The 22,896-nt window shown below is 50.0% G+C and overlaps 2 protein-coding genes across 3 annotated transcripts in view; one reads left to right on the forward strand and one right to left on the reverse strand.

The window, feature by feature from the left end:
* ANXA4 (annexin A4) overlaps positions 1-4,001 on the reverse strand; it is an 11,193-nt gene extending 7,192 nt beyond the window's left edge. Inside the window, exon 1 of one of the 2 annotated variants that reach the window (XM_019008830.2) lies at positions 3,975-4,001. The gene's annotated coding sequence lies outside the window, so the exon portion shown is untranslated. Of the gene's footprint in view, positions 1-2,175; positions 2,302-3,974 lie in introns of those variants that run through there. The other variant, XM_015648938.3, reaches the window with a different exon arrangement.
* A 6,238-nt stretch (positions 4,002-10,239) lies between these two features.
* AAK1 (AP2 associated kinase 1) overlaps positions 10,240-22,896 on the forward strand; it is a 58,665-nt gene continuing 46,008 nt past the window's right edge. The window contains exons 1-2 of the mRNA XM_033519385.1: positions 10,240-10,454; positions 10,543-10,851. Of these exons, the coding sequence (XP_033375276.1) occupies positions 10,689-10,851 (163 nt within the window). The 5' untranslated portion in view covers positions 10,240-10,454; positions 10,543-10,688. The remainder of the gene's footprint in view (positions 10,455-10,542; positions 10,852-22,896) is intronic.

Raw genomic sequence — 22,896 nt, forward strand, 5'->3', positions numbered from 1 at the left:
AGGGTGAGGATGAAGAAGGGTGAGGATGGAGCAGGGTGAGGATGAAGAAGGGTGAGGATGACAAACTGACAAACCCTTGAAAAACCCCAAAGCTTACTTGCCATCTGCCCAGGGTTATTAGTTCTGTTCATAATTTTGTTTGCAATCAGAGAGCCTTTGCATGAACACACCCAAATTTTCCTGTGTCCCTGATCACTTCACAGGATGTCACGTACCAGGACAAAGTTCACTTCCCCACAACCCAAGTTCATCCCAGCATCACAGGAGAGCAGTTAGGTCAGGCACACTCAAAGAGATACCTACATACCGTAGGGTTGAATTAAATGAAAAATAAATTCAAAAGATGCAAACACAGTGACAGCAAGTCAAGTCCACCCACCAAATGTGTGGTTTTATTCCAGGGTTGAGAGAGTTCTCTCATTAAAACCCTGAAGCAGAAGCAGAGGTGCCAGCAGTGAATGACATCTCTTCCTAATTCTCCTCATAGCTGCTATCCATGAGCCCAGAGAGTTGTGCAAGAACAGAAGTGTGTTTGTTCCTGCTCCACATGACTCCTACAAACCTGGAATTCCCAGGGAGAACTGTTCAGGTCAGTTAACTCTGTGTGCCACTTGCCGTGGATGTGTTACACACGGGCACTCCCAGGTGCACCTCTACCTTTCTACACCCTGTGCAATCAATAATTGCAACATTATGGTAATTATTACTGTTGAGTTTGCTTTCTTTCTTCTGATCATGAATTCCAGTGCTCACAGTATGACCCAGACCCCAGAAAAGTCATCTTTGCTGTGCTCTGATCTCTAATCTGCCAGGCTGTCCAGCAGTGGCCCCTGTAACTGTTTCACAGCTGAAGGGGTCTGCAGGAACTGCTCATGCTGGGGCTTTGGATGAATGAAACTCTCCTAAGCCAGAAGGGAATTGCTCAGCAGATTTGCCAGTGCTCAGAAGCTTAACACAATTCCTGGCCTGCAGCTCAATCAGGGGAAAACAGCTTCAGGACAGGAAGAATACTTCGCTCTGTGTTTTTAAGAATTAAACAATGTGTACAAGACTCAGCCAGCCAGTGCTATGGCCCTGATGTTATTTGCTTCACCCCAGAATAAAGGCCTGGCACAGTAAACCTGGCTTAGAACACTGTGCCCAGATCACAGAATGCAAGTGTAGGAGGCATTCCTCCCATTACTCCATTTCTTTTTCCATGGATGATCTTTTCCTGGCAGGCTTTATCAGCTAATCAGCCTGTTTCAAGTCCATATCAACATCCTCTAAAGGCTGAATCCAGAATAAACTTAATTTCTCGGGAAAGTGCTGACAATATCACATGTGCTGGCCAGTTCAAGTTTAGGCTTGCACACAATCAGGTTTTCCCGACTGCTCAGAGCACACACACAGGAACCACCAAGGAAAGCTTGCAACAGCTCAAGAGGATAGAAACACAGGGCTTTCCCTCTGCACACCCCGACCCAGCTCGCAGCGTTGCCAGTCCTACCCCTCGGATCTGTATGGAAACCCACTTCGTGACCCTTTTCCTTGCGAAGCAAACACTGGACTTGTCTGACGAGTTCCTTCATTCTGTTCCCGTTTACACAAACACAGCCCACACCCAGCGCGGGATCAGCTTTTCCAGAGCTGCCACCGCCAGCTGTTCCAGGTGTGCGGGTTCAGCGCTGGCTGCGCTCCCGGGGTGCCCGGGCTGGGGCCGCGGGGTCACTGACTCGGGAAGGGATCTCCTGAAACATCCCAGCGCCTCCCACACAGTGACCTTTATTTGGCCTCAGAGGGGATAAAAATATGATTCTTATAGCCTTATTCACTCAGCCTGTGCGCCCACCCCGAGCCGCGTCACCCCCCTGCCATGCCCTCGGCACTCCAGCGGGGAGGATGTGCCAGCCTGGGCACGGCACAAATAGGAACCAAACCCCGCACTCCCTGTGCCCGGGAAAAGTCAGCCTTTCCTCCACCCCACAACTGCCCTCCGCCCTTCCCCAGCCCCGGGGAGCTCCCGGGGCTGCCCCAGCGCCGTGGGCATCGCCCAGCCCGGGGCTGCCCCAGCGCCGTGGGCATCGCCCAGCCCGGCTGGAACGCGGGGATGGCGCCTGGCACCGTCCCAGGGACCTCCAGCCATGCAGCCCGGTCCCCATGCCAAGGGGGATCCCCCGCTCGCTTGGCACTCACCCGCTGTCCCGCGAGGGTCCCTGGCACAGATCGGGAGAGCTTTGCCGGCTGTCCTGGTGGCAAAGTCCCCGCCCTGGCGACACGCGGCAGTGACGTGAGGGAGCTCCAGCCCTGCCCTGCCCATCCCTGAGCGGCTCTGGTTGTGATCCAGAGCAGGGAGAAGTTCCCGGGGAGCCTGACTCACATTGCACGTTTGAGATGTGACCCCAAACTGCACTTTTGGGATTACACGGAGGGCTGGCTGGAGGCTGGGAGGGCTTCCACGCCCCCCGGCATTCCCTGTGCGAGTCTCTGGGATCAGAGGGGCTGTGGCTGCAGGCTCTGGTCCCTCAGTCCAGCCTGCAGCAGGGCACACCTGGGGGGGACCAAGGGGGACGACGGCGTGGAGCACACAGGCAGCAACATCCCCCAGGAAGAAGTCCTGGTCCTCTCCCGGTGTTTGCGGGGATTTCTTATCTGTGTCGTGCCTTCTGTGCTCCCGCAGCTCTCTGGGTATTCAGCATCCTCATCCCTTGTCTAAGAACTCTGCATTGCAAGCAGGTATGGTTTCATTAAGGATGGTTCTTTGCATAACGATTATTCCTTCTGCCCGAATAAATGGCAGTGCCCTCAAGCCAAAACCCTTCAGGCAAAGGGACTTTCGTTTTACCCCGATGTGACCCTGCCTGGGTCGGCCATGGACATGATCACTAGGCTGACAGAGGGAAATCAGCCTTGCAATAGATGGATCTTGTCTTCGAGTGTTTATCCTCAGGAACTTTGGTCTCCTCTGATGCCAAAAGTGCTGTTATTATCATGACTAAACCAACCCTCTCAGGTTTTTTCCAGCTCATACGACAGCTCTAATCCCCGTGCCTCTTTGCACATGCTCATTTGCTGGAAGGCACCTAAATTTAGCAGCCTGGATGCGGGCAGGCTGTGCCCCAGTGTCTGTGTGGGTTATTTATTGCAGCTCCCGCTGCAGCTCAGCCTCCCAAAACAGCTCCACAGAGCCCAGCTCCTACTGCTGATGCAAGGGGACACAGCCCAGGGGGACAGAAAAACCAGGTTCAAGCCTCAAGCTCCAAGCCCTCTCCTTTTGCACTGCAAAGCCCCTTTCCTTTCAAAATCTGGCACTTGATGCTGACCAGGATTCAGTGTGGATCAGCACCTATTATAAACTGTCGCTACAGAGAAACTCTTCTCTTTCCTACATCTATGAACGTTTCCATTCTCAGCCCTTCTCATGTCAGCAGTCCCTGCTCTGGGCATTTTAATCCATCAGCAGAACTGCTGTGTTTCTCCATATGTTGCCAGTGATTTTTTTAGCCTGTGTATTTTCATCTTTCTTTTTGCTTCCCAGTCTCTTCAGCCCCCAGGACTGGAAGGCTCTGTCACTGCAGTCACGGGTATATGCAACAGTAATTATTTAATACCACGAGTTATTAATTTTCTTTACAAATTAGTTAAATATTGCACCAATCCTGCCATTCATTCCTTTCATAATTTAACCTTTTCTTTCCCCCTGGGAGAGGCACCAAGTAGGGGGGAATACTTGAAGATGCAGAGTGTTTGTGTGGCCACCTGGAATTAGACATGTAAGCGTAGTTAATTCAGCAGCCAGATCCTGACACATCACACAGCCAAGCTCCCTGTAATCTTGGCTGGTTCTGGGTGCTGGCTCCAGAGCCATCTGATTCAGTCACAATTATTAGGGGAAAAAAAAAAAAAAAATAAAGGCACAAAAGCTTTTTTTAAGCTGGCTGAGCTTCTCTGGAAGGTGGATAGAATGACAGGGGATTTAGGGAATTGTGTTATACCTTGCTACAGGAGCTGCTCCCTTCAGGAAGGCGAAGGGCTGTTGCTGTAACTTCCTGGACAAGGTTCAGGTGACAAAGCTTTGTCTCTGCAGGAGTCTTTTGTGTAGGGTCTGCTCAACTTTCAGCTTGGTATTCATCTCTGAAAGGACAGAAAGACTATGGTTATCCTTCAATATCTCCAACTGAAGCACTGGCTGGCATAGCTTTGCTGTCCTTGCATCCTAAGACAGACAGCAAGGGACAAGCCCACAGCCCCTCTCAGTGCAGTGACAGAGCACGTTGCTCTTCTGTTCACAGGTACTTCATTTGTCCTGACAATTATTTTAACCACCCTTGTTATAGAGCTCTCAACCCCCCAGACTGTACTCAGTTACACACAGGCTTTCTATTCCCATTCCATCCAGCTGTTTTTCCATCTACAAAAGACCTAATAAAAATTAAAGGCAATGTGCATTAAGGAAATAACTTGGGCTCAAGCAGCAGCCAATTAGGAAGTATTTATTCTCAGCCCAATGAGAACAGAGCTGAACCTCTAGAAAATGGCAGCATTTGTTTTTGCCCAAAGGACTTGACCATTTAAATTTGCACCTAAGAGAGCAAAGGAGCCTTGTGCTAGCAGGAGAGATTTTCAGTGTGTCCTTTCATTTAGCCTTCAGCTCTAGAGGAACAGCCTCACCTCATTCACTGAGCTCCAAATTCCGACACTAGTGAAGTCATTCACTGAGGGAGGGTCAGAATTTGGGCCTCTGGGGATGAAGCTGGTGTTTTTAGGAGGTTAATAAGGGAAGTGCTCATTTTCATACCTGAGCACTGGCAGTTTGCAAGCAGCAGCCCCTGAAAATGGGTTATTTAAGGGTTGCACAAGTGCTGTGGGAGTGTGTTGGATGCTGTAGCCCAGTCAGTGTTGTCTCCATAGCAGCAGTACCCGAAGGTAGGGTGGAGGCTGAAAACCAGCCCTTGCTTCTGTGTGCTTGCAAGAGGGTAAAGAATTCTCTCATTCTGTGTATTAATATTGCAATGGTCCCAAAATGAACTGCAGTTGTTAGGGCTCGCTGCAGAGATCCAGGGGCACTTCTGACCCTTGGAGCTAGGGTGTGTCCTTACCTGCTGTTCAGCACCATCTAAGGTGGAACAGCCTTTCCACAAGGCAGAGCTGTTTTGGGAAGGGGTGTTTTGGGGGAAACCTTAGGAAGAGGCAGCCTGGAGCTGCTGATCTATGATTGGAGTAGAGCCCTTTTAACAAAAAGAGAGGAAGGAAGATGAAACATTCCCAGACCTAGGTAAGCAGTGCTTATTTGAGGAGGGAAAACTGAACTATTTCAATTTACATAAGAAATTGGAGTGTTCTTAACTCTTCATAACCATTAGAAGCAGTGCTTCTGCACTCAGTATTATCAGGGGAATGTGCAGCACTCTCCCTTTTAGCAATGCAGGCAGGATTTAGAACCCTGAGCACAGCATACCAGCACTGCTATGCGAGTCAAAGGCTCTCTGGGTAGATTACATAAACAGAAATGTCACACAAGGCCAAGAAGGAGCTGGGGAGCAGAACTGATTTGAGAAAATTCCTGTAACCCAAGACACCTTTAAAACAAGAGATCACTCGGACAGGGGAGCCCACAGGCCTCAGACAATAAGCTGTAAGGGGAGACAGCAATGAGCACTGTGAGGATGAGACAGCCAGGAGTCGAATTCCCTGTTTCAAGTGTGCTTCAATCACCAGGTTTTCAAGGTGGGGATGCTCGTGTGTTCTGCAGGCAGGCTCACAGGGGGGGATCCCAGATGCTCTCTCAGCTCCTCACACTGACAGCTCGGGCTCTCCACACTGCTGTCCCCCAGCATATGCTGTGCTGACACTGCCTCAGAGATGCCCACCCACTCTGCCTTTCACCCACAGAGAAACTCAAGGCTGCACTTGGCCACGGGCCCAGTCTGCTGTTTTCTTTTATTCACTAAAGCTATAAACAGCAGGGAATGCAAACATTCCGGGGCCATTGGTGGTCTGATGGCTTCACTGCCTGCCTGTGCCCATGAATCCATCCAAATGGGAACAGGAGTCAGCAAATACCTCCACAATGGGAGGGGGCTTTATGAATGTTTACTTTAATTAGCATACATACAGTTCTGAGGAGGAAATGAGTAGATTTCACTTTTTTCTTCTTAATTAATATCTGCCTCCATGTACTTTAATCTCACTTAGCTGCTCTGCAATTTGACCATAACCCAGCTCTAGGGGATGGAAACAGAGCTATGACTGCCCAGCTCAGGATGACTTTTCCTGACCCTGCATTTAAAGTGAGAGAAGGGTTTGGGCAGGGTGAGGTAGCTTGGGGCAGGAGGAGCCCCAATAGGATCCTGACACTTGAAACACTGTTGATAAATCCCTTCTCAGGGAGAACCAAACCTGAAAATTTCCCTTAGTGCAGCAGCAGCTGCTTTGAAGGACCGTGTGGAGCTGTGGTGGGCAGTCACACTCCTGGAGAGACACGGCTCTTGCCCACCCATGCTCCATCCCCTGGATCATGCAGGGTCAGTCCAGGCCATTGCATCCCCTGTGGGAGCCTGCAGAGCTCAATCAGCTCCGTTATTTCTGGCTCTGCCTACCAGAGCCATTAGCCTGGATGGAGGATTGGCTTCCAGCCACAGGAAGCATTGACAGAGCCAGTGAGGATGTCCTGCAAGGGCAAACAGGAGTGCCACGGAGCTGGAAACTTCCAGTTTTTAAACATGTAAAATACAGATCTGAGCTCTGGAGTCTTTTTGTTCCTCTGCACAACTCTGAACCCAATAAAGCCTAGCTCCATGATAGCGTGCTTGACTTTTTCTTTGAGGTGATGAAGAACAGGGATGGTTTTTCTGGTCATACTAATAAATGTTTTGGGGCCACTACTACACACTTGGAAATAAATCCTTGAAATCCAGAAAATCACAGGCAGATGGATAGAACAGTGGCTCTAATCTTTAGCTGGTGAGGAGCTTAACAGAATTTTTTGCAGTAAATATATGTTTAAAGAGACATAGAACTGTGGAATGCATTGGGTTGGGAGGGACCTTAAAGCTCATCTTGTTCTGACACCTTCCAATGTCCCAGGCTGCTCCAAGCCCCGTCCAGCCTGGCCCTGGACACCTCCAGGGATCCAGGGGCAGCCCCAGCTGCTCTGGGCACCGGTGCCAGGGCCTGCCCACCCTGCCAGGGGAGAATTCCTTTCTGATATCTAACTGGAGTATCCCCTCCCTTACTTGCAAACAGTTATCCCTGTCACTGTTTGCCCGTGTGAAAAGTGGCTCTTCCAACATCCTTGCCAAGATAAACATAACCGTGTGATTAAGACTTAATTGTTATGCGGTGAAGTCAGGAAAACGTGACCATGGCTTTGTTTTCCCTGGCCAGTTAAGCGACATCAAGCACAGGGGGCTGTGCCAGCTCTGTCCCCGTCGTTGCCGCTCCCGAAGCTCTCCAGAAGGGGCCAGTGTGTCCTCGCCTTTCGGGGGCCGCAGGAAACCTGTCCAGGCCTGGCTTTTTATTTAGAAAATGCTGAGCTGTCTGGAAAGTTTGATGAAGAGGGATGCAGCTGTATTAATGTGCTTCTTCCTGGGGATTTGAATGCATTTTCTGGGCAGTGCAGGAGGAGCAGGGATCGGGGAGACAATGTGCAGGGAAGGAGCTCTGCTGACCACACTCAGACCTTTTAAACCTCGCATCATGGGATTTTAGCAGCTTAAAATCTGGTGTTTAGGATTGAGTGCATCGGTCAGACCGAGGCTCCTCTCCTCTGCAGGACAAGTCTGGGAGCGTTCTGGAGTCACTCTGACACGAGAGAAGCACCAGGCCATGTCTGTGGCCACTGATCAGCTTCTTCACTTGCAGCTTTCAGGCTCAGTTCCCTCTGATGAAGGTCACTGGGATTGCAGCAGTGCAGCCAAGCCTTGTGCCTTCTCAAATGAAGAATATCCTGAGCATCTGCAGCCGGGGATGGCTCCTGCTGTGCTTTTGCTCCCCAGAACGGTCACGGGTGGGGTTTGTGTGCCCCTGGGCTGAACATGGGAGCCCCGAGTCGTGCGTGGGTCTGACACTCCCTGCATTGCAGTGCAGGTACAGTTAAAAAAAGCCATCTCAGAGCCAGGGAGGAGGCTCAGCAGAGCATCTGCAGCTCTCTGCATGCAGTGGCTTTTATCTTCTTTAGTTGGAAATGAGTCATTTCCCTGTACTGTACAGACATGCCCAATTTCCTTGGAAATTGTTCAGTTCTGCAGAGTCCCCAGAAATCCCCAGTGATGGGACCCAATTTTTGCACTGGGTGTTTTATCTGTCTTGAGTGATGCCTGGGGATTTTCACAGGTCAGAGAAATTTAAAAAATAATTTAAAATGATAGAAGCAACTGAGGCTTTACTCAGTTTGTATTTATTCTGAAGGGCACGTGAACTTTCTGTATTGACCACTGGTAGTTAATTCATCACAGAGTCCCTAAGCACAGCCAAGCATGTTTCGTGCAGATTAAAGCCTGCAAGTGAAAAAGGACTGTTGTCACATGTGTGTTGGCTGCCTAGCTGAAATGATTGCAGTTCCAGATGTGGGGACTTGGAAATGAGGTGCAGTCAGGAGCCACCCTACAAATTATGGGTGACTGAAGGTGGTCAAAGGAGGACTTTGGGGTCTGCAGGGTGGGCTTGTGGGCACCTGCTGAGGACAAGGATGGTGGAAGAGGTGAAGCAATACCCACAGTGGACAGGCACAGTGGCTCAGCAGAAAAACAACTGTAGTGATGTGCTGTCAGATCTGGGCATCTGTGCACTGCTAAATGTTACCACCAGCAATTTTACCTGCCTGCTCTGAGAGCCATATGCATCTTAAAAGTCTTCAAACACTATGAGGAAAACCCCAACTGGACCCATTTACAACATGCTGATCCCACCTCACTGGTATTGCTGGAAGCTGGTGACCAAAGCAAGGCTGGATGAAGAAAAGGGATGAGTGAAGGGTAAATATTTCTGTCATCCCAAAGCATCCAGGCCTGGCCTATCCGCTGGGGACAGGGTTGGCAGCAGGATGGCTGGAGTTATTACCATAATACAGGAAATAATAGTCACTGGGAAAATGGGACCATGCTTTGGTTTCCTCCTCCATCCCAGTCAGAGGGGAGGAAGGAGAGCGGTGTTGTCATAGAGGTATTCATTTGGCAGCCACGTGCTGCTTGGGTTTTGTATTCTGGGACTTCAACCAATTCTTGCCATTTTAACATTTCCCTCTGCTGTTGGAAATCCCAACTCTGGCCTTCAATAGTGCATGAGGAGCCAGCTGCTATGGATGCCATAGGCTGGGAAAATCTGATTTCTGAGAAAAAAATGCTGAAAATAACCCAAAGTGTATTTAAATTTCCCCAAGATCTGAGCTAAACCTTTCCAAACCCTGACCCAATGGCTTTGGGCTCTGGAGGAGCTGCAGTGCCCCTGATGAGCATTTTGCCAATACTCAGGCAGGAAAGAGGAGGAAGCTGTAATTTAACAGCAAATCCAAGGCATACGTTTTACAAAACCAGTACCTGGTGTAAAACACTAAAGACATTTTGAGAGCTTGGGATAACTCTGCTTTTAGGATTTTTTCTTAAGCTCTCAAGGCAGGGCCTGTGTGAAGGTAAGCTTTGTGCTTCAGGTTAATACTTAGATGTCACAGCAATGGCCTCTTATTATTATATCACAAAAATATCGAGTTTAGGGCATTATTTCACAGAAAAACGGAAATACTCGTGACCATGCAATGCCCTAATGTGGGCCGTGGTTCCTCACGGACAGGATTTCTGTACTCATCCCTCGCTGAGAAGAGGACGCAGAGACCTCGGGCCCCTTCCGCTGTCCCTGGGGCGGCCTCCGGTCCCGGCAGCTCTGAGGGGCAACCTGGGCCCGGCCGCTCCGCCACAGCTCCCTCACGGCCCCGCCATCGCAGCGCCCCCTGCCGCCCAGAGCCGCACGGCATGCCGGGACGTGTAGTCCCCACCGCGCCAGGGCACCCCCACCGCTGGCCAAGGGGAACTACCGCCCCCAGCGTGCCGCGCGCGGCGCCGCCATCCCGCCGAGCCCCCGCTCCCCCTGCCGCCGCTCCGTGGGGCGGGGGGCGCTCCGAGGGCTGCGGGACGGGACGTTCTGGGACGGGACATCCCGGGACGGGACACTCCGGGACGGGACAGCCCGGGGCGGCGGGGCCGGGCCGGGCCCCGCAGCTGGCGGAGGCGCGGGGGCGGTGCTCCCGACGGCAGCCGGGACTTCCTGTGACGGCCCATTTCCTGGTCGGATGGGGCCGGCGGGGGGCGGCGGCGGGGTCGGTCCCTGTCCCTGTCCCTGACGGGCTCGGTGGCCGCCGGTGACACCGCCAGGCAGTGATGCGGGCCCCGGGCCCTGCCGGCAGCCGGCCCCCGCCGTGACCCGGTGGGGCTGCGCAGGCCGGCCCCGCGGGGCGCATGGAGGCACCCGCCGCTCTCTGCGAGGTACCGGGCAGGGTCCCTGCGGGCCGGGGCTCGCGGAGGGGCCCGGCGGGGAAACGCCGCAATCCCGTTATCTCCTGTGCTTTTGCAGGTGTGAGTCCCCGGGGGACAGCGCGGCTCGGCCCCGCCAGGCGAGCGGCCCCGGGCCCCCCTCAGCGGCCGCGGCAGGAGCCGGGAGGGGCTCGGGACCTGACACCGGCATCGCCCCCATCGCCGGCAGCTGCCGCCTCCTGAGACATGAAGAAGTTCTTCGACTCACGCCGGGAGCAGGGCGGCTCCGGGCCCGGGTCGGGCACCAGCGGCGGCGGCGGCGGCAGCAGCGGCCCGGGCAGCGGCTACATCGGCCGGGTCTTCAGCATCGGCCGGCACCAGGTGACTGTGGACGAGGTGCTGGCGGAAGGTAAGATCCCGCCGCCTTTCTGAACGCTCTACCTGTGCTGCTTTTCCTTCCCCAGGCTGAAAGGGAGGCCTTGAGCTGTCCCGGGCACCCAGCCTCCTCCTTGACCCCCGGGTTCCTGAATATTTCATTGTCCTTGACAGAATTGCAGGCCGGTGGTGTCTGTAAGCTGACGTGTCTGGTTTTCCCATCTGTAAATCCAATGTGGGATTGCTGGATTTGGGGTTTTTTTTAATGCTTTAGAAACTGGGGAATTTTCAGAAGTTATTAGTTTCTTATTTCCCCTAAACTGGGAGTTAAAAATACCAAAAGAAACATCCAAGCCAAAATTATCAAAAATTTTGGTGCAGAACAAGGTGCTGTAAATAAAGAAAGCAGCGTCCTTCACTCTTAAACTTTCTTTGGCTGTTACCTCCTTTCCTACCTCAAGCGGAGAGGATTAAAACGCTGGAGTAAATTCCTTGTAGCTCCGTTACGCACATAGGTAGGCTGAGCAGGACTGGCTGTGACCTGGGATGAGGGATTTCTCTATGTGTGGGGGGTTTCTGCAAGGGGGAGTGCTGATCCCAGTTGCCTTTTTTTAGTTTTTTCCCCCAAATTAAGCAGTTAAAGACCTAAAAATGAATTGTAGGAGTTAGAGACCTCATGACATGTGCAGGCCTTGCAGTGCAGCAAGCTGCTGGTGGCATTTGTTTAATTGTAACCAGCTCTGCTGCTTGAACTATCATTTTACATTTCATTTGTTGGGGCTGTAAGTAACCTCCTGAATGGTTCTGGCTGGTAACCTTAGCCTCGACCTTCAGAGAGATGTTGGCCTCCTCAGACCTGCTCCTGGTGCCTCCTGCGCAGCATCCTGGGCAAATTTAGTCAAAACAGTGTTTTGTTTTGATGGTGAAGGAGAGGGGAGCTGCTGGGAGAGAGCTGAGTGGGAGGACCTGTGTTGGCTTTTACAGAAAGAGCCCTAAAATGGAAAAGGGACTCTCTGTACGCTGCCTGTGTTCACATTTGTAAGAATTCACCATGATGTACAAGAAAATAGGTCTGTGACTGTTTTTTACATTTTGTTTCTGATATGTTCTGCTGAGAGGAGCACTGAAACTAGGCTTTTAACTAGCACCTATACTGTTTTGGTTTTTTTTTTCCTTGATATTTCCAAGGCCCTTTTGGCCCTGGAAGCTTAGGATGTACATGAGCTAAACTTGAGAAGCAGTCAGAGTCTCTGTAATGCAGGATGGTCTCATCCTGGTAACATGGGAAGGCAGAGAGGCTTTTTTTGCTGATGAGTAATCTGCTGGCAGGTTCTGCCCTGTGCTGACAGCCCTGGGAAGTGAAGCTGTGTGTCACCGGGCTCTCCTGCTCGGCAGGGCTGAGCTGCAGCAGAGGTGGAGGTGGGAGCACAGATTGCCTGCGAGAGAAGAGCCTTCCTTCCCTGCCTCTCAGTCCTGGGGGAGCTGCTGCTTGTGGGGGCTTTTCCCTGCAGCTCCTGCTTTCTTGGCTGGCCTGTGGGAGGGAGCCTGGCCTGCAGTGCTGGGCTCCTCACATGTGAAACAGGTGCTGTGTTCTGTTCCTGCGAGGCAGAGCGAGTTCTTCTGGTGGAAGATGCTGCCCAGGTATCTCCCTCACAGTGAGACTCTGCAGTGGCAGTCTGAAATCCTTCTGTGTGCAGGCTGAAGCCTCCGAGGGGACAAGAGCGAGCTGGTGGATTGGTTTGCAGGCTGTCACCTTTTGTTGGGAGCAGTGAAAATGGTGTTTCCTCTGCAGGAAAGTTGGGCCAGCTGGGGAGCAGCGTGGGTCAGAAGAGCTCAGCTCTGCATGCCTGTGGCTGAGTGTGCTGGTAAACAGCTTTTTCTCCCTGACTCAGCTGGGGAGCTCACGGGCAGCCCGGTCCCTGCGCTCCTGACGTCTGAAACCTCGGCTGGAAAACCTCTCTGGATCTGCAGTGGTGTTTCAGCAGTGCTGAAAAGGCAACTCCTGGCTATTTCTGCTAAAAGGAAAAGTCCCCTGGGAAGCACTTTTAGGAGGAGTATCCTGTCTGGGAAGGAAGTACCTCTCGTCCCCGTTGCTTTAGGAGGGAGTGGGGAGGCCTGTGTTTAGGTGCAGCATGTGAAACATGAAAGAAAATAAGATGTAAAAGTGGCTTCAAAGAGAGAATCAATGACGTGATGAGTGGTGTGGAGGAGACTTGAGTCGAAGCAGAACTTTTGGAATTGAAGTGTTGGGATTTGCCTCTGTCTGTCAGAGCTGTGCCTGGCCACCCTGAATTCTGCTGAGCAACCCTGCTGATGAGGAGAGTGCCCTGGCTGCAGCACTGCCTGTGCCAGGTGCCAAATGGCTCCATGTGCCTCTGGGCTCTTGTGTAGATCCCCCCAAAATACCTGATGTGGTTAGATGGAAAATAGTTCTGTCTGGATACTTGCCTTCCTGGGCAAGGAGGAGCATCCCTTCCTTTTGGATGGAAGTGGATGGGAATAATACAGAAGGAATTTGAGGTGTTATGATACTGGTGAATTAGTGCTTTTTTTACAAACAGGGTGTTGCAAGGGGTGGTTCCTTGTTGGGTCTTTGCAGCTGTCCTGCTGTAACTGGGGCTGAGTCAGGCTGCTGTCTTGCTGTTTTCTTTTTGAAAAGAAACTGAAAGAGTGTTGGATCAAATCAGATACTGCTCTTTGTTTTTGCCTGTGTGTAGGGGGAAAAACCAAAACAGCAAACCCCACCCCATGCTGGAGCTCCAGGGAGGTTGGTGTTCCTCTGATGGGGATCACAGCAGCAGAAACACTGAGAAGGATGTTGCCAGAAGTGAGGAATTTGCTAAGGGGTTTCAGAGATGTGTGTGTGGCAGAGTACCACAAGGCATGGGTTACTCCTCTGGGCTAAAAGTGGGGATTGCCCCAGTGTCCCGTTTTTAAGGGTCTCTGTGTTCTGTGTGACTCTGTACTCACAATGCTGTGAGAGTGCTGAGCTGTCCTGAGGTGTGTAAACATTGATGGGGCACGTGTTTGAGCAGGGTTCTGTTTGTCTTGCTCTGCTTCTAGCAAAAGGCACAGGCTGTGTTTCTGCAGGTCTGTGAACAGTTACTTTTAAAATCAGTTGTACTTTTCTGAAGGTCTTTTCCCCTTAGTGTGTAAGTAAGGGATTCAGGTTTAATAATGGTTAGATATTTCACTGAAGTTTTTCTGCCTGTGTGCTGGTAGCTAGTTTTGATTTGAAAGCATTTAATGGTTGGTATTACAAACCAGTGCAAGGTCACAAAATCATCTTACGTTTGCCAGCTGTATTTTTTATCTCTGTTTTGAGAAGAAGGACACTGTAGGACTCATCCTGACTTTCCTTAGCAGACCTGCAGGCCAGTGCATGTGGGAAGGAGCTGGGAGAGGCTGTGAATGCCCAGCCCATGCCTGGTGAGCTGCCCAGTGCTCTGGCTGGCCTGAGTGCAGATGGTTTCTGCTCACCCTTGCCCTGCTCACTCTTGGCACCTCCTCTCCCTGCAGCACCATGACCTGAAGTCACTGAAAATGAGATGTGAGCTTCTTCTGAAATAATCTCACTTTAAAGCAAACCCCTCTGAGGTACATTTTACAGATTTATACAATCCTCAACCCAGTTTCAGTGTGGTTGGGTTCAAGGCATTGCTTTAAGTGTATTTTGTGAGTTACTGCTTTCTAGCTTCAGCCAAGGGCCCAGCTGCTAATCAGCTGACCAGTGACATTTGGATTAGGAATTAAACTGTTTCTCCTCTTGGAATGGGACATGTGATTTTTATTTTCTCATTTTTTCCCTGTTGTTTTTGCTGTGTTTCTTGTGAGGCAGAACGTGTACTCTGCACTCTGCTCTGCCAGGTAGGATGTTTGATTCTGTGTTCTAGCAGTCTGTTTTTCTGAGAGTAGAAGGCAGGGGCACTGGTGAAGAATCCCAGTGGAGTTATTTGGTAAATGTTGAGGTATCCCAAGTGTTTCGATGCTTTTAGCAGCACAGCTTTTCCTGGGACAGTGTGTGCTGTGTCCTGAGGTGTAATCAGGGAGGAAAAGCAGGTGTTAGTGGATTTAAGTGTGTAAGAAGTTGTGTAGACCAGAGACTGGCCCAGCCTGGCTTGGGGGCTTTGTGCAGCCTGTCACAAAAGGGGGCTGGTTCCTTGTGGTAGCTAAAAGCTGATTTAGGGGCAGTGTTAGCCCAGCACAGTCATCCTCCCAGAAGGGAACCTTCCATGTTAAACCAAACCAGTTTCTGTTTCAAGCAGTCCTGCTATGAAGTTGTCAGGATAACAAAGCTGAGTTTTGTGATTCTGGCTGGAGGTAATATATGCTTTGACTCTCCAGGTGGGGTCTTGCAGAAGTGTTCTAGGGGTTCTAAAGGAGCAGGTTGCTAACCTCTGGTTACACTGCTGTGATGTTTTTACTGTGGCATGGGCCTGCTCCCCTTTGTGCAGGAGCTTGTCAGCAGCTTGAGGAGAGCAGGTGGGAAGTTATAAATGTGCTGAAGACAAGCTGGAATCCACTCTGCATTTAGCACTTGTTGCCTTCCAAGCTCACCCACCTGTATTAATCATGGCTAATAAGGGGTCAGGGGTGGCTGGGTGCTGCACACTTGTGTTGGGACAGGGAACTGCTTCCCTTGAAGGTGATGTTTTTTCATTGTAAATGTTCTGGGCAGGCTGAGGCTGTGCCTGTTGGGAAGGCACCGTGCCAGCTGCAGGGCTGGTGCTGCTTCTCTGGAAAGTCACAGCCAATTTGCCTTCACTTGTGCTAAGTGTTTACTTGTGTTCTACATGTGGAAGGAGACAGGAAATCTCTGAGGAGAACATGCCACAAGCAAAGTTGGTTTATGGATGAGTTATCTTCTGATAACAAGAGGTAACTCAGTAAGTTTCCCAGGAAGGGGTGCTGACTTCCTTGGATAGGGGAAGCACAGGATGTCCTTGTGGTGGTATCATGCTGGAAGCAAAGCTCCTTGGATCAGATCCTGGCTACTGTACTTCTTGAGAGTTGGAACAATACTGACAGTGATTTACAAGCACAAGGAAAAGATTTGGAAAGGCTTAAGTGAGGCACTGCAAAGTAATTCTCATTTGTGGCTTTTTGTCATTATGGAAACTTTCTCCTTTTGTAGGAGATCCAGGGATTGCCACTAAATGAAATGAAGGTTATTGTTAGCTGCCCACAGTGTGATGCAGCAGAGTGAAACAGAGGGGAGCTGCTGCAGCTCCTCTAATTGAGGAGCTCTGACTGCCCAGAGTATCTGAGCCCTGGCACAGCCTGTGAATGTGTCCTTCCACCCCTTTTAGGGCTGCTGGGAACTCAGACTGGGAGGTGAAGCAATGCAGAGCATGTGTGGCCAAGTCAGGAATTGATCTCTGGCCTTCCAGACTGGGTGTTTTAATTGCAGTCTGTGTTTCCTGTCAAGTGCTGCCTCTCTGTGATTTCAGTGAACGTGCTCCTGGCACGTGTGTGATTTGGGTGTAAATTCATGCTTGCTCTGTGGCAGAACCCCTGCTGACACCAGGACACTGGGCCATGTGTTGCAGGATTGGATTAAAGACATTTTTGGAACGAAATGCTCATGGCATCTGGTTTGCTTCATGATTTTGCAGAAACAAATGATGTACCAGTGACGGGTGATCTCATAGATTAAAAATAAAAAAAGCCATCAGCAGCTGAGTTCCCTGAGCAGGGATTTGTGTGTGCATCCCCCCAGAGCTGAGCTGGAAGCTGGCTGGTGCTGTGATGAGGGCAGGTAGAGCTGATCTTCACTCACTGTTGGTCACACACCAGTTTCCTTCCCATTAGGTGATGATAGGCCTGTTTTAGGGGGCCCCAAAATGTGCCTGTGTGAACTTACAAAGCAATCTGACAAGCTGTTCTTGAGTGTAAGGGCAGAATGCAAGATCTTCTGAGGCTTTCTAATTGCACAGCTGTTGTTCAGATATCATCTTAGCTTGTCTCTCCTTCTGTAAGCAAAATGATGTTTGCAGGGCTGATGTGTGCTTTTGCTGCACAAGTGGCAGCAGTAAAATAAACTCAAGCTTGTCTCAAAGATGTGCAGAATGCTCCATGAGGACATGATGTGCCTGGTTCCTGTGGCTGGCACTGAACATCAGTCTCTCTTCAAGGCACCAGAGCAGGCAGGAGGAACCCTTGGTTGTGTATGTTATACATGTTTTTGTGACTTCACTGCTATCCCTGGTTGTACAGGGGTGCTATTCAGATGTTTATGGGAGTGTTGTGAAATTTGGACTTTCAAAGTGTTTTGAAATACTTAAAAGGAACATAAGAAATCAGTGCTGGTGTGAGAAGCACAGAAATGGAGACCTTTTGCCTTATGTGCCTTCTCTGCATGACCTACCTGCTCAGTCAGAGTTACTTCAGTTACCTGTTGTGACCCTCTGAAGGATTAATGGCTTCTGACTCGGGAAGTGCTTCAGCCATAAAGACATTTCTGGCACTGAGCTGCTGCTTGGGAGGGGGAGCTGGATCGGTGGGAAATCCTCACTTAGGGCTGCAGTGTGGCCACAGGAAGGGTATTTGTGACTGCTGCTGGCCCAGGGCTCTGCTGTAATGACTCTTTTCATGACTCCTGGCAAGGAGTGTTTAATACCAGGGGTGTGCAGATGGCTGGTGGCATGAACAATACCCTGAGATTGTTAAGGAAAACACCCTCTGGAGTTGGAAGGATCTGTGAAAGCATCTGTGTGTGTGCAGGGATTGAAGAGCTGCACACCCAACTGGTGACATCCTGCTGGTTCTTGTGTTTGTAGCTGTTATTGGTTATGTTTGCAAGGAAATGAAGAAATGCATCACAGAGCCCTGGTGTGTGGGATGTGGGGTGGCAAAGGATGGAGCAGGGACAGTGTGCAGAGAGAAGGGGAGGGGGCAGTACGTGCAGGTCACACTGTTCTGTGATCCTTGGGCACATATTTCTTGGAAGAACAAATCTGCTGAATGTCAGAGCCTGTTTTTTTGTCCTTTACCTGTTGCTTTTGAGTCAGCAGATGTGCTTGGATATGTGAATATGAGTTTACCCTTCTGGTTCTGTGCTCCATTACCAGTTGCAGTTTGAACTGTGAGCTGTCTCTGCTCTTTGGGGAGCACAAAGGCTCTGTGTGAGGTGTCACACAACCTGTGGTTCTGTGCCTGTCCCCTCTCTGCAGAGCAGACAAATAGATGGTGGCAGGGAGGCTTATCAAATTATTTTACAAATGAGAAGCTGAAGCCCATGCAGATGAAGCCATTTGATAAGGACTGTGTAGGAGAGCAGGGACAGTCTTGTATTAAATGCAAATATAACTCCTTGCTTGGTATTTTAATCACAGGGTCATTAATATTCATGTCACCATAGTATCCAGGAACTTTTATCATGGACCAGGGCCCTGTGTCACATAATGCAGATGCAGAACAAAGCCTGTCCCTGCTCCCTGGAGATTCCTGGCCCTTCCCTGTGCCTGCTGCTTCTCAGCACCGTGCTTGGGACCAGAATACTCTGACGTGCTGCTGCTGCCTTAGGAGGCCTGTCCAGAGAGAGGGTGTGAGCTGTCATGGTGTGAGAGTTGACACACAGGATCTTCTGGAGATCTGATATTCAGAGACCACAGGAAACACACAAACTCACAACATGTGACAGGATTAAATCTATTGGATTTTTTTAAAAATTAAAATGATGCTATTTTTGAAGGGGGATAGATGGATGTTTTGTACCTTTTGCTTTTGTTTTACACTTAACATAGGAATCCTTACTCTGTACCTTTGAAAGTTATTCTGCAACAGATGCATTTAGTGATATATTTATTATTTCAGTTGGGATATAAATAAATAAAACAATTATTTAAGTTCATTTGAACTGATGAATTCAATCCCCAGTGGTTACAGACTTGGTAACAGTCACAAGACTGCAGGTTCTGGACCCCTGCCACTGTTTCCTGTTCCTAGACATCTGAGAAATGAACAGACAGATAGTTCATGCCTCTCCCTCTCCACCTGTGTATGTGTGGAAAACCCAAAGCCCTGTTTCATGCAGAGCTGGTATTTCCTCCCATTAAATGCTGAATGATGGGTACTTTGTGCTCCTGGCTGTACCTGGCAGTTTAAATTCCCTGAGACCTGCCTGGTGGGGTAGTGGACACCTCTCTCCATGCTTGGCATGCACTCAGGAGTTGAAAAGTTCATTGCTATCTTCAGGGGTGGGTTAGCAAATGCCCTGCAGAGGAGTGGGATATCCTTAAATTGTGTTTTCCTGTTACTCAGGGAGCTGGCACTTCAGTGGCCCAGGGGTACCTGGAACCTGTAGTTACACAGGTTCCCACAACCTGTAGTTACCTGGCATTTCTGGAAGGTTGAACTCTGGATTCCTGGGCTTAAGGAGAGGAAGCTGCTTGGAGAGAAGCCTCCCTACACTGCTGTGAAGCTCAGTCTTGTTGGGTGTGAGCTCTGGCTCTTCCTGGAGCCTGTGCAGTGGAGTTCTGCTCGTGGTTCTCCTGCTGCTGTGCTCAGGAGGCCTCTCTGGGTGCTGCCATAGGAATCAGAATTCCTCTATGCCTCACTTGTCTGTTGCCATGAGCTGTCCTTGCATCCTTGCATAATTGCTTCCCAAATGGAGTGTGCTGTTACCATGACACTTCATGGTCAGCTCTGCCTGGCCCTTGCAATCCAGTCCAGTTAAGGACCAGTCCCAGCCCTGGCCTTCATCATCTTCATCTTCATCCCTCCTCTACACCTCCAGCTACAACCCGCTCTCTGCTTGACTGGTTCTGCTTTTTTGTCTCCTCTCTTGCTGACGTGATTCATGGCTTCCTTGCCTTTCCAGGGAAGCTTTTCAGCTGCCTGCAGTTGCTGCAGCTTCTTGCTGGCTTTGCAGTTCCAGTCGTGCTCACTCAGAGCCCGTCATGCTCTGCAGCATGTTGATGCCAGTGCTAATTTCACTTGGAGATGAACAAGGGCTCGGATGCTGTTAGCAACTGCTGGGAATAATAGCAGCTGAAATGTGCTTTTTAAAGGGCTGACTGATAACTAAACAAATGATTCTTTTAAATTTTTTTTTAAGCCCTGAGTTATTCATGACCCATTAATTTTACTTTTTTTTTTTTTCAGGCTTACACTGGAAGTTCAAGGACTAAAATTGTTACAATAGAGAGGGACTGAGTCTGCCTTGCCAAGTAATCTATTTGGAGGCAGCATGTCTTGCTGCATAGTAATAAAACACTGTTCTATCAGCTTTGGTTTTCCAAGCCTGCCTGTCAGGGAGTAATGGAGTGGATGCACAGGGCTGTGCAGCAGAGCACATGGCCAGCAAATCTACCCACGTGAACACCTAAACGTGCTTCCTGCTGTGGCAGCCAGTACAGTTCCATCGCCTCCAGTGATTGCTGTCACAAATACTGCAAATTCCAGGAGGTTTTAATACCCTGAGTTGGGGTGTCTGGGCTGTGCTGCTGCTCTCAGAGTGCTGAGCTCCTGCTGCCCTTGGACTGGAGTTCTGACAACAGTGTGGATTTAATGCACAGCCTGGATCTTGCCCACTGATTATTTTAGGCTTCTAAAATGCTGTTGCGTGGCAGAGATTAATTTCCTTCCCCTCCTTCCTCTGCTGTGTTGTGATTTACAGCTTCCTCTTTTGTCCTTCTGCATGGACCTGGCTGGGAGTTGCAGGAGGATTGTGTGGAGGGTGAGGTGTCTCCTGGAGTTCTGTAATGAGATGGGGTCCTGAAACATACAAAGCAATGAAGCTGAATGGTTTTAAATCAACTCTATCAAAATAAACCCCCAGGGAAGTGACAAGAGGTAGTTGTGCTTTTCCTGGGTCGTCCATGAAGTGAAAATGCCTCTATATAATTATTTTGTGTCTGTTTGCTGTGGGTATCACAGCTGACAGACTGAATGTTCACTCCCAAAGCTGCCACCATCCCTAGACAACCAATCCACATCTCCTAAAATCAGGAGAGCTAGAGGCTGTGCTGCTGTGGTGTTGGATGAGTTTCCTCACTGGATTATTTTAACAGTTCAGGCACTGGTGGCTGGGGCTGCCACACCAACATTAACGATGCTGACGTCCTGCCTGTTTAAAAGGAGAGGGTGGAGCTGGTAAATCTAAATCTGTCTTGTCATGGCCTAGATATTGCAGCACTGACATTAAGCAAGGGCCCTGTAATTATGTGGGTAATATTGGATAATCACATTAGGATTCTCAGCTATGGTAAATCTGTGTAGGGCTGACTATGGCCTTGCTTTCTCCTGGCTGTGAGTCTGACCCATGAACCCTGTGTGAGCTGAAGCCTTTGTTTTACCTGGGGAGAAGTGCTCAGGTGTGCTGGATGTTGTAGCAAAGTTTTCCTGGTGGTTTTTAAAGCCTAAGCAGTGCTGCAGCTGCAGTGGGAAGAGCTGCTGCTTTCTGGAGTTGGGTGAGAGAAAGGTTTGTGATGAGCAGAGCTTTGTCTGGGCTCTTCTGCTCTCTTGGAAGCACACCTTTGCCCTGATGATAGATGTTGTCTGATGGACTCTGGAGGTGTCTTTGAAACTGGTTGTTTAGTTTTTTTTCCCTTTTTCTTCACGCCTCCCACTGAATCCCAGTTGCATTTTGTGTGGGCACCAGGCTGACGCAGATGCTGGGCTTTCCATGCCTGGAGAACTGGCTGGGTGTGAGGGATTTCTGCTGGCCAGGCCTGGAGGCTCCTCTGCTTGCTGCTTTAATGTGCACACTGCTGCTTATGTGCAGATCAAATTCTTCCCAGCTCCAATGTGATGAGCATTGTGGAGAGTGTGGAGAATTTCTGGCTGCTTAAAATGCTCTGGAGCATGTGCTGAGTGTGGAGAATTTCTGGCTGCTTAAAATGGTTATTATTGGGAGGACAGTGCCTGACTTTGGGAGCTGTAGGGCTGCACATGTGTTTCTCTGCTATGGACTGAGTGAAACACTGAGTTGTTACCCTGCTCAGAGCTGCTCTTGTTGTGAGTATGAGCTGGGTGAGCACAGAATCCACCTCAGTTTCCCAACACTGGCAGTAGGATGAAGCCTGGGAAGCCCCAGCATTTGCTAGGAGGACAAACAAGCTGTGCACATGCTCTGCAGAGAGGGAAGGGGAGCTGCTGATTTGCCCAGCAAAGCTTGAATACGTTTCAGGAGTTTGTCCTAAGCCAGGAGGATTCTGTCCCTGGCTGGCTTGACACACAACCTGTATCTGTGTCCCCTGTTTCTTCAACTGAAGTATCACTAGAAGTACTCATAAAATACATTTCCTGTATGCTCACTTCAGCCCTGAGCTCTCCTGACTTTTTACAGTTGTAACACAATCTTCTTCTGAGTGTGTTCACTATTAAATTCCTGGTCCTGTTGCAGAAAATACCTGGCTACCTTCTTAGCTAATTTTCCATCTGGGGAGATGCAGGATTCAGCTGATTGTCCTGATACTGTGCACGTTTGAGGTTTCCTGTCATGAAGTACTTGATGTCCTCTATGCTTTATCTAGGTGCTTTCTACTTTCCCTGCAGTTCTGGAGCTCTGATTGCTCCTACAGCCACTTAAAATGGTCAGAACAGGGTTGAGATTTGAGTTACCATTGCTCCTTACACAGATGAAGCTCTTTCAGCTGCAGTTAGTGGTGTGCCCTTTCTTTTTTGCCCTCAAGATAAAACTTAAATGTTCAGACTATTTAATTGGCGGTTGATGTTTCAAGATCTGATTTGGTAAGTTTCCCAGAGCAGTTCTATCTCAGTTCCAGGATAAAACCTTTTAAAGTGCTGTTTAGGGGCAGTGGAAACAGCCCAGAGGAGCAGACAAAGCCACAACTGAAAGCTCAGTGAAGCAGCCAGGATGTGCACTGATTCCTGTTTGGTTTTAGGGTGTTTAACTCCCTGTACAGGTGAGGTCAGAGCTGGATTTCTCCTCCTGGAAATGAGCACAGGGAGCTTTGCAGGGGCTGTGCTGGAAGGAAGCGTGGTGCAGTGTTTTCTGCAGTCTCTCTGCTTTGGAGCTTTCAGGCCTTGTGCACTGTAAGGACTGGTGTGGTGAGAGCTGGAGGAGAGCAGCCCTGCCCAGAGCCCTCCTGTGTGCCCTGCAGAGACCAGTGCT

The sequence above is a fragment of the Parus major genome, chromosome 22, assembly GCF_001522545.3.
Source record: "Parus major isolate Abel chromosome 22, Parus_major1.1, whole genome shotgun sequence".
Lineage (NCBI taxonomy): Eukaryota > Metazoa > Chordata > Aves > Passeriformes > Paridae > Parus > Parus major.